This window comes from Pogoniulus pusillus, chromosome 4 (assembly GCF_015220805.1).
Source record: "Pogoniulus pusillus isolate bPogPus1 chromosome 4, bPogPus1.pri, whole genome shotgun sequence".
In the NCBI taxonomy this organism is placed as follows: domain Eukaryota; kingdom Metazoa; phylum Chordata; class Aves; order Piciformes; family Lybiidae; genus Pogoniulus; species Pogoniulus pusillus.
Genome location: NC_087267.1, coordinates 47,755,550 through 47,765,866, shown reverse-complemented (window position 1 = coordinate 47,765,866; position 10,317 = coordinate 47,755,550). Strand labels below are relative to the sequence as shown.

Genomic DNA, 10,317 nt, shown 5'->3' with positions numbered 1-10,317 from the left:
GCCCCGCCCCCCCGCGTCACGTCGGGCGGGAAAGCCAAAATGGCAGCGAGAGGCGCAGGCGGCTGCGGCGGCGGCGGCTGGTGGTGAGCGCCGGGCACCGAGCGCCCTCCTCAGCGGGCCGCGGCGGGCTCGGGCCGGCGCTTTCGGCTGCGAGGGGCCGGTCTCGTTGCGCGGTTCTTGTTCCCTGCCTGGCCTTCTCGGATCTGGGGCTCGGGTCCGGCTTCTCTCTCTGCATCCGGAATCTCCATCTGCGGCTGTCGGTGCGCGGCTGTCGGTGCGCGGCTGTCGGTGCGCGGCTGTCGGTGCGCGGCTGTCGGTGCGCGGCTGTCGGTGCGCGGCTGTCGGTGCGCGGCTGTCGGTGCGCGGCTGTCGGTGCGCGGCTGTCGGTGCGCGGCTGTCGGTGCGCGGCTGTCGGTGCGCGGCTCTCGGTGCGCGGCTCTCGGTGCGCGGCTCTCGGTGCGCGGCTCTCGGTGCGCGGCTCTCGGTGCGCGGCTCTCGGTGCGCGGCTCTCGGTGCGCGGCTCTCGGTGCGCGGCTCTCGGTGCGCGGCTCTCATAACCGAGTCTTAGCCTGGATCTGCGGGTCGGTGTCTCGGTCCGGCGCTGGGGGCGTGGGGGTCTCGGTCTCGTTCTGGGGTCTGTGTCTCAGTCTGGCTCTGGGATCTCAGCCTTAGCCTGGGTGCAGAGGTCTTGGATCTGGTCTTGCTCTGCCTGAGCCTAAGATCTGGAGCCTGGTGCTGGGCTCTGACTCTTGCTCTGGGGTGCAGCTCCTGGCCTGGGTCTTACCATGGGTGTGGCTGTTGGCCTGGGGGCTGGCTCTTAGGGAGGGGTCTGAGGTCAGGGTCTTGGTCTGAGCCTTGATGTGGGCCTGGTGTCTTTGTCTCAGCCTGCTCTGGGTCTCCTTCTGGGATCTGGATCTGAATCTCGAGCTGGGGCCAAGGTCTTGGCCCAGGCCTTGGTCTGGGGTCTGGATCCTGGTGTGGGACCTCTGCCTGGTGCCTTGGTCTTGCTCTGGGTTTGGGGTCTTGGTCTTGGCCTGGCATCTGGGTCTGGGGTGCAGATCTTCTGGGCTCTGGATCTGAGTCTTGGGTCTAGAGTCAGGGTCTTAGTGTGGATCTTGGGCTGGCATCCAAGCCTTGGTCTGGGGTCTCTGTCAGGTCTGCATTTGGGTCTGGGGTGCAGATCTCTTCCTGGGCTCTGGATCTCAGTCTTGGGCCTGGGGCTTGGATTTCAGTCTGGGGTCTTGGTCTTGGCCTGGTGCATCTGGGTCTGGGGTGCAGATCTCTTCCTGGGCTCTGGATTCCAGTCTGGGGTCAGGGTCTTGGTCTGAAGTTTGGCCTGGCTCTGGGGTCTTGGTCCTGGCCTGGCATTTGGCTCTGGGCTCTGGCCTGGTTCTGTGGTGACCTGCTGGGTGGCTCTGGCAGACCTCCAAGGCCCCCTCTGACCCACTCCATTCTGGGTCCCCTCTTCCCTTTCCACCCATCTCCAGCTGAGCTGAAGCCTGCCCTGGCTGTGCCAGCCGCGGGCGTCCTGTGCCCTGGGGTGCCAGCCGTGGGTCCCTCCCTGGCCGAGGCTGCTGCCCAGCACCATGGAGGAGGTGGAGTCTCGCTTCCTGCACCTCCTGCAGCCCATCAGGGACCTCACCAGGAACTGGGAGGTGGATGTGGCTGCCCAGCTGGAGGAGTACCTGGAGGAGGTGAGGAGGAGGAGCCCTGCACCCCCCGGGGGTGGGTGGCAGCCTTCTCCCTGCCCCTGGGCTTTGGGTGGCCTTTGCCTTACTCTGTGTCTGCTGCAGCTGGACCAGATCTGCATCTCCTTTGACAATGGCAGAACTGTCATGAACTTCGTGGAGGCTGCTCTGGTGATCCAGGGCTCTGTTTCCGTCTACAGCAAGAAGGTGACAGCCCCTTGGTGTCCCCCTTGTCAGCCCTGCTGGCCCTCAGCTGGGCATGGTGGGGCTCAGCATGGCTTGGACGCAGCTGGAGGTGAAGGGATGGGGGGGTCTGCCTCCTGGCTGGTAGGTTGGTTGGGTTGAGGAACCTGCAGGGGTCACCTGCAACCAGAGCAGGTGGCTGAGAGCCCCAAAGAACCTGACCTGGAATGGGCTCTCTCACCACAGAGGGCATCTCCTTCCTCTCTGATCCAGATCTCCCCCTTCTAACCCAGGCCCTCCCTCCCCTTGCCCCATCCCTGCTGAGGGAGCTGGAGCAGCTCTTCTGCCACCTGCTGCTCCTTCACCGAGCCTCTGGTTGCTCTTTCCCAGGTGGAACATCTCTACCAGTTGGTCTACCAAACCCTTGACTTCATCTGCAACAAGAAGTGAGTGGAGTTCTCCTCACCCACACAAACGCATCCCCTGGAGGAGACCCTGGGGAGCTCCAGCCCTGTCCTGCTGCCGAGCTGGTGGGAAGGGCCACGCCTGGGGGCTAGGGAAGGGACTGAGGCCACACCTTGAATCCTGGGGTCAGTTTTGCTCCTCTCACTCTAAGAAGGACATTGAGGAGCTGGAGCAGGTCCAGAGAAGGGCAACAAAACTGGTGGAGAGGGTCTGGAGAAGGAGAGAGAGATCTGGAGAGCTTGTGAGGAGCAGCTGAGGGACCTGGAGCTGCTGAGCCTGGAGAAGAGCAGCCTGAGAGGGGATCTGCTCAGCGCTCAGCAAGAGCTGAAGGGTGAGGGGCAAAAGGATGGGGCCAGACTCTTGTCAGTGGTGCCCAGTGACAGGAAAAGGGACAGTGGGCACAAACTGGAAGCCAGCAGGTTCCAGCAGGAGCAGCTTGGCAGGGAGGGTGGAGGAGCCCTGGAGCAGGCTGCCCAGAGAGGTTGTGGTGTCTCCTTGCCTGGAGAGTTTCCAACCCCACCTGGACGTTGTGACCTTGGGCAGGCTGCTGTGGGTGCTCCTGCTGGAGTGGGCGGGGGGGTTTGGACTGGATGAGCTCCAGAGGTCCCTACCCCACCCCAGGGGGATCTGTGGGACCATCTCCCTTCTGTTGGAAGAGGTCAGGGCTGAAGGTCTGACAGAACTCTCCTTGAGCTGGAGCGAGATGAAGCTCCGTGGAGGTCCCCAAAGCCTGCCCTTGGGGTCCCCTCTCTGTGCTCTCCAGGGGTGGTCCCACTTGAAGCCCCCACAGCAATAAGCAGGGTTGGAGGCCTCCTGGCTCCATTGCTCTTCCAGCTCCTGGTTCCCACCATGGGCTGCTCCTGATCCCAAGCTTTTGCTCCCTGCTGCAGGAGGCAGAAGCAGCCTTGCTCCGTGGGCCCTGATGGCAGGGACGCTGATGCCACCTTTGGGACTGAGCAGGAGGTGAGGGGTGGCCACTCCCCAGGGTCCCTGTCCCCCAGAATCTCTGTCCCCCAGGATCCCTCTCCTCTCAAGCTCTCTGTCCCAAAGGCCTCTGTGTCCCCTCAGGGGTGACCTCTGTGCTCCCAAGATCCCTGTCCCTAAGGGCTGCCACTTGGCCCCTCTCTCCTTTCCACACCCACGGACCTGCTGCAGTAGCTCCCAAGCTGGTCTCTGCCCCTGGCTTGGCACCTCTTGGTGGCAGCAGGGTGGTGGCAGGGGGGGAGGTGACAGTGCTGTGTCTCTTGCAGGAGTTCCTGTCCTTGGATGACATTGGGGACAGCATCGAGGCCAGCGTGGACCTGAGGAGGGACCAGCAGCCCAACGTGAGCCCAGCTCCTCTCCTGGCCCTGCTCCCCTTTCCCAGGAGGAATCCTATGGGATCTGGGCTCTGGAGACACGGGGGCACCTGGGCAGTGCCCTTCTTAGGCTCCATCCTGGCTCTCTGGGCTCCATTGTAGCTCCTCAGTGCCCTCCCTGGGCTCCATCCCATGTTCCCAGCTCCCTGGGCTCCATCCCATGTTCCCAGTGCCCTCTCTGAGCTTCATGCCAGCTTCCTGCACCCCATCCCAGTTTCCCACCGCCCTCCCCTGCCCCATCCCAGTTTCCCCATCCCAGTTTCCCAGCGCCCTCCCCTGCCCCATCCCAGTTTCCCCATCCCAGTTTCCCAGCGCCCTCCCCTGCCCCATCCCAGTTTCCCAGCGCCCTCCCCTGCCCATCCCAGTTGCCCCATCCCAGTTTCCCAGCGCCCTCCCCTGCCCATCCCAGTTTCCCAGCTCCCTCCCCTGCCCATCCCAGTTGCCCCATGCTGGTTTGCCCACAGGCGGTGGAACTGCTGCCGCTGACCCCCATGTGCCTGCTGCCCCCAGATGACAACGAGAAAAGGTCCCACCCCCTCCTGAGGTGACAGCTCTGGGCCCTCCCACTGCACACTGGCTGGCAGCAGGGATGCAGCTTCCCAGGGGAGAGTCCTAGGGGGAGTTTTGCCCAGCAAAGGCTTGGCAGGAGGGGACAGGCTGGGGCTGTACTGGGAAGTCCAAGTGGGACTGGCCAGCAGGGCTGTGCTGTCCCAGTTCAAACTGGGGCTGTACTGGGAAGTCCAAGTGGGACTGGCCAGCAGGGCTGTGCTGTCCCAGTTCAAACTGGGGCTGTGCTGGGAGGTGCAGGTGGCACTGGCCAGCAGGGCTGTGCTGTCCCAGTTCAAACTGGGGCTGTGCTGGGAAGTGCAGGTGGGACTGACCAGCAGGGCTGTGCTGTCCCAGTTCAAGCTGGGGCTGTACTGGACAGACTGGGGCTGTACTGGGAAGTGCAGGTGGCACTGGCCAGCAGGGCTGTGCTGTCCCAGTTCAAACTGGGGCTGTACTGGACAGACTGGGGCTGTACTGGGAAGTGCAGGTGGCACTGGCCAGCAGGGCTGTGCTGTCCCAGTTCAAACTGGGGCTGTGCTGGGCAATGCAAGGTGAGCAGATGCAGTGGGAGCCGTGGGGCCGCTCCCCATGGGGTGGGGTGGGCTGGGGCCAGCTGCCCCCCCCCAGAGGGCTGGCTCTGGGCTGCCCCTCCCCTGACTGCTGCCGTTCCCAGCTGCAAGGGGGAGCTGCTGGCCAGCCGCAGGGATTTCCGCATCAACACCTGCACCCCCCACGCCTCTGGAGCCTTCCTGCTGGAGCCCTACGGCCTCTCCCCAGCCTGCAGGCTGCAAGGTATTGGGGGGGGCTGGTTCTGGGGGGTGCTTGGGGTTGGGGTGGCTCCTGATGTCCCTCTGACCCCACGGCAGGCTTGGCAGCTGGTGGCCCCCGGGACGTGAGGGAGCAGCTGGGAGCTGCTGTCCAGGCTCTGGACTTCTCTGAGGGAGCAGGTGAGTGGGGCTGGGAGGGGCTGGGGAGGCTGAGGGACTGGGAAGGTGGGCAGGGAATGGGAGGGTGAGGATGAGGAGGGACTGGGAGGATGAGGAGGGACTGAAGGAAGAGGGCCTGGGAGGGTGACAAAGCTGGGAGGGTGAGGACGGTGGGGAAAGGCTGTGAGGATGAGGATGAAGAGGGACTGAGAGGGTGAGGAGGGGCTGAAGGAGGAGAGCCTGGGAGGGTGACAAACTGGGAAGGTGGGGAAGGATGGGGAGGGTGAGGATGAAGATGAAGAGGGCTGGGAGGGCGAGGAAGGGCTGGGAGGATGATGAACTGGGAAGGTGGGGAGGAACTGGGAGGGTGAAGATGAAGAGAGGCTAGGAGGGTGAGGAAGAGCTGGGAGGAAGGGGAGGGGCTGGAGCCCATTTGATGCCCCCCCCAGATGCTGCAGGCCCTGATGAGGATGACATCAGAGATGACTTCATCCCCGAGGATGCCATGGAGTTGCCCCCAGCTGCCACCCAGCATGTGGAGGCACAGAGGGTGGGTGCAAGGCCCTGGGGACAGTGCCAGGCCCTCGAGGACTGTGCCACCTCCTTGACCCTCGCCAGCACCTTACCAGCTCGTTCCATTCCTTCCAGAGCCTGCCCCAGCCCAAGGGCTATGCCCTGCGGGTGCCAGCCCCTGCCCAGGACCCCAAGACCCACCTCAAGGTAAAGAGGATTTGGAGTAGGTCCAGAGGAGCTTCAGAGCTTCTCCAAGCCTGCCTAAGACGTCCCTGTCCTCTCCCTGTGCCAATGGTGGGGCAACCCCTTGGGCAAAGTGGCTCCTGTGTGCCCACCCTGAGGTGGCACATGGAGCTTTGGTGGCTTCATCTCCACTTGTTCCTCCCCCAGGAGAAGTTGGACCCTTGGCAGAGCCTGGATCCCTTTGCTGACTCTGAGGACAAGCCCCTCAAGAAAGGTGGTGGAGGAGGAGGTGGAGGTGGTGGTGGTGAAGGAGGGGGAGGTAGTGGAAGAGGAGGAGGAGGTGGAGGAAGAGGAGGTGATGGAGGAGGAGGCACCAAGGGGCTGCTCCTCAGGGTTGGGTTTCCCCTGGAGCAGGTCACAGCCTGATTGGGAAGGTCCCAGTTATCCCTCAGCATTCCCAGAGCTGTGGTGGCTCTGTCCCAAGCTTGGGATGGGCAGCACAAGCTCAGGGCAGAGAGTCCAGGACCTTCAAGGGTGCCCAGGCTGGTGTTGGCACAGCACCAGGAGGCTCTGCTGACCGTGGCCTTGGTTGCAGGGAGGCCTTTTGTGTTGCCACCCAGCCTGAAGGATGTGGCTGGGGGCAAGAGGAGGAGGAAAGGACCAAGGAAGCTCCAGGACTTCATGAAGTGGTTCTCAGCAACCTGTGAGTGTCCTGCCTGTGATGTATCCTGTGGGATCCCCCCCGTGATCCATCTGGGAATGGCTTCTCCAGCCTCACCTCTGCTGTGGGCATCCTGCTCCTGGCCCTCTTCAGTGCTGCCTTCAGTCCTGTGGCCACTGTTGGCCCCAGCCTGGCCCTTCTGGACCTGCTCAGCAGCTCCATCCCCCTCACCAAGCAGCATGTGGACACCTTTCTGAGCCCAAGCTCTCACTCATGCTTGTCCCTGGCACCTTTGGAAGGGTTGGAGGTGGCTCTGGAGGTGACCACCACAGGGTGGTGGCACTGGAGTGCTGCCAGCTCCTCCTCAGCACAGAACCCACCAGGTTGGAAAAGACCTCCAGGATGACTGAGTCCAACCTCTCACCTAACCCTGCTGAAACAACCCTGGCACTGAGTGCCTCCTGCAGCCTCCTGCACACCCCCGGGATGGGCACTGCACCACCTCCCTGGGCAGCCCATTCCAGTGCCAATCACTCTCTGCCAACAACTTCCTAACAACATCCAGCCTAGACCTGCCCTGGCACAGCTTCAGGCTGTGTCCCCTTCTTCTGTTGCTGCTTGCCTGGCAGCAGAGCCCAACCCCACCTGGCTACAGCCTCCCTGCAGGCAGCTGCAGGCAGCAATGAGCTCTGCCCTGAGCCTCCTCTGCTGCAGGCTGCACCCCCCCAGCTCCCTCAGCCTCTCCTCACAGGGCTCTGCTCCAGGCCCCTCACAGCTTTGTCGCCCTCCTGTGGACACCTTCCAGTACTGCAACATCTCTGCAATGGAGGAGCCCAGAACTGGACACAGCACTCCAGGGGTGGCCTGAGCAGTGCTGAGCACAGGGGCACAAGAACCTCTCTTGTCCTGCTGCCCACACTGCTCCTCAGCCAGCCCAGGATGCCATTGGCTCTGCTGCCCACCTGGGCACTGCTGCCTCAGCTTCAGCTCCTCTCCCCCAGCACCCCCAGGGCCCTCTCTGCCTGCCTGCTCTCAGCTGCTCTGTGCCCAGCCTGTGGCACTGCCTGGGCTTGCTGTGGCTCAAGTGCAGCACCTGGCACTTGGCCTTCTTCTCACTCATTCTCCTCCTTGCTGTCCCCAGCAGTGCCCAAGGTCTCACCCCTGGCTTGTTGCTTGTTGAGGGCACCTTTGAGGGGTTGGAGGTGGCTCTAGAGGTGATAACCATGCTGTGGTGATACCAGCAGAGTGCTGCCAGCCTGGCTGGTGCCCCCAGGAGGGCCTGTGGGGTTGGCACCTCTGACCCTTGAGTACCTTTAACCCTCTCTGCTTCCCCCAGACTACAATGGCAGCGACGGCAGAAGAACCAACAGGAAAGGTCCAACCTTTGCGGGTGAGTGGGACACCTTGGGCACATCCCATTGTCCCCTTTGCCCCCTGCCTGCTGGCCACATCCTCTCTGGGTGGCATCTGGGGGGGTCCCCAACATCCCCAGTGTCCTTCCTCCCAGATTTGGAAGCCTTCTACTGGAAGGAGCAGAAGGAGCGGATGGCGGCGTGGAAGAAGCTGCAGCACCCACTGGTGAGGTGGCACCGGGGAGGGGGGGGCACTTGGGCACCTCTGTACCCTTTCCTTTGGGCATTGTGGGGGGTGACTGACGGTTGATGCCCCCCAGGAGCCACTGTGGCCAGCAGAGCACCAGCTGGAGGTGCCTGAAGAGGAGGAGGAGCAGGAGGCGCCAGAAGAGGAGCGTGGGGTCGACTGCCAGGGGGACGACGGTGACTTGGGCAGCCCAAATCTGCACCCACCCCCCAAAACTGGGGGTCCTGGGGGGTGGGCTGAGGGCAGGAGGGGCCGCTTGTCTCCAGGGGAGTGGCACTGAGGCCTTGTCCCCTCCCCACAGGGGACTTCATGGAGCACGAGGAGCTGCCACCCGAGAGGCCGCTGGAGCTGGCAGAAGGAAACCTGGGTGAGGGCAGGGAGCTGCTCTGCCCCATCCCCAGCTCCTGCCCTGTCCTTGGGGGGGTGTCCCCCTGTCCTTGGGGGGGTGTCCCCCTGTCCCCCCCCTTGCTGACACTTTGCCCTCCCCCAGCCCCAGCCTGTGACGTGAGCTACGAGGAGCTGGTCCGCAGGAACGTGGTGGGTGCCACTTTGGGGGCTTGGAGGGGCTGCAGGGCAGGCTCTGGGGGGGACAGCAGAGCGTTTAGGGGGGCAGCAGGAGGCTCGGGGGTGTCCCCAAGCTGGTCCCCGTTGTCACCTCTGACCACTTGCCCGCAGGAGCTCTTCATTGCCAACTCCCAGAAGTACCTGCAGGAGACGGAGCTGTCCCACAGCCTGCGCAGCTGGGAGGACAGGATCGGGCCCCTGCTGCAGGAGCAGGCAAGGCACAGCCCCGCCGGGGGCAGGCTCTGGGGTGGGCATCACCCCCCTCATGGGCAAGGGCTGACAGTGGGCAAGGGGCTAGGGTGGGCAGGGAACCCCTGGGGACAAGGGGTTGGGGCTCTGGGGTGGGCGGGGGCACCATCGGGAAAGGGTCTAGGAGCTGGAGTGGGCAGGGATCCCTGCGGGCAAAGGGGTTTGGGGTGGGCATGGAACTGCATGGGCAGGACTTTGGGGGTCCAAGTGCCCCCTGGTGCCCCCCTGAGCCCTTGGTGTGCCCACAGGAGGAGCGACCTACCTTTGACATCCACAGCTATGGAGTGGCACTGGCAGAGAGGTGCCAGCCTTTGGGGCAGTGGCACCCCTTTGCCAGCCTGGTGTGTGGCCTGCCCCCCTTCGAGGTCAGCAGGTACCTGCTGGCTGCCCTGCAGCTGGTGAGTGTGGGGATGCCCACCTGAGCCCTGCCAGCCCCCAGTGCCCCTCACGGTGCCCTCTTTGCTCTTTCCCCAGTGCCCCTCACGGTGCCCTCTTTGCTCTTTCCCCAGTGCCCCTCACGGTGCCCTCTTTGCTCTTTCCCCAGTGCCCCTCACGGTGCCCTCTTTGCTCTTTCCCCAGTGCCCCTCACGGTGCCCTCTTTGCTCTTTCCCCAGTGCCCCTCACGGTGCCCTCTTTGCTCTTTCCCCAGTGCCCCTCACGGTGCCCTCTTTGCTCTTTCCCCAGTGCCCCTCATGGTGCCCCCTTTGCCCCCTCCCGACTGCCCTCAGAGCTGTGCCAGCCCGCAGTGCCCCTCACGGTGCCCCCTTTGCCCCCTGCCCTGCAGGCCAACGACCTGGTGGTGGAGCTGGCGCAGGAGGAGGGGCTGGAGGAGGCTGTGGACACGCTGCGGCTGCGCCTGCTCAGCGCCCCCCAGGAGCCGCTCCAGCGCCTCCGCCGCCTGCAGCTCTCGGCAGCCTGCCCCGCAGCGCCCCCCGCAGGTGTGCCCCCGCAATAGCGCCCCAATAAACGCCCCCTGGGCAGAGCTCTGCGGCCGGACACCAATGCGCCCGGGGGGGCAGAGAAGGTGGCACAGGGTGGGCAGGGGTCTGTCTGTTTCCCTAGCTGGGGTCTCCTGCTCCATAGAATGGTTCAGAGGGGGCACAGAAGGTGGCACAGGGTGGGGAGGAGTCTCTCTGTTCGCCTAGCTGGACCACAGGGAATCCTTCACCCTTGGCACCTCCTGCCCCTTGGCGCTGTCCTGGTTGGCAAACCCCTCCCTAGTACCACAGAGGGCACTTGGGCTGGGGGATGGCACAAAGCATCTAGGTGGGCAGGATGCTGGGGCAGGGGCTGCCAATCAAGTGCCAGTTTTAATGCCCCTGGGTGGGCACTGGGAGGGGCTGGTAGGTGCCCATATGAAGCTAATTGCTTTTACTGCC

The 10,317-nt window shown here is 64.0% G+C and overlaps 1 protein-coding gene across 1 annotated transcript; it reads left to right on the top strand.

Annotated features, from left to right (window-relative positions):
- Nucleotides 1-9: 9 nt before the first annotated feature.
- Nucleotides 10-9,920, top strand: NCAPH2 (non-SMC condensin II complex subunit H2). Its single transcript, XM_064142807.1, has 21 exons — nt 10-83; nt 1,488-1,694; nt 1,794-1,895; nt 2,262-2,317; nt 3,227-3,299; nt 3,587-3,661; nt 4,159-4,238; nt 4,917-5,035; nt 5,110-5,190; nt 5,619-5,719; nt 5,818-5,889; nt 6,073-6,139; nt 6,461-6,568; nt 7,863-7,916; nt 8,034-8,104; nt 8,199-8,301; nt 8,427-8,492; nt 8,616-8,662; nt 8,801-8,902; nt 9,187-9,336; nt 9,723-9,920. The coding sequence occupies exons 2-21, from the start codon at nt 1,587-1,589 to the stop codon at nt 9,891-9,893; spliced, it is 1,806 nt and encodes a 601-aa protein (XP_063998877.1). The 5' UTR covers nt 10-83; nt 1,488-1,586; the 3' UTR covers nt 9,894-9,920.
- The last annotated feature ends 397 nt before the right edge of the window (nt 9,921-10,317 follow it).

What these genes read in the sequence shown, in the direction of transcription:
- NCAPH2 (XM_064142807.1), top strand. Translation starts at nt 1,587, where the DNA reads ATGGAGGAGGTGGAGTCTCGCTTCCTGCACCTCCTGCAGCCCATCAGG. An exon ending in GGAGGGACCAGCAGCCCAAC is followed by an intron (nt 3,662 to 4,158) that starts GTGAGCCCAGCT and finishes GTTTGCCCACAG; the next exon opens with GCGGTGGAACTGCTGCCGCT. An exon ending in ACCCCAAGACCCACCTCAAG is followed by an intron (nt 5,890 to 6,072) that starts GTAAAGAGGATT and finishes TTCCTCCCCCAG; the next exon opens with GAGAAGTTGGACCCTTGGCA.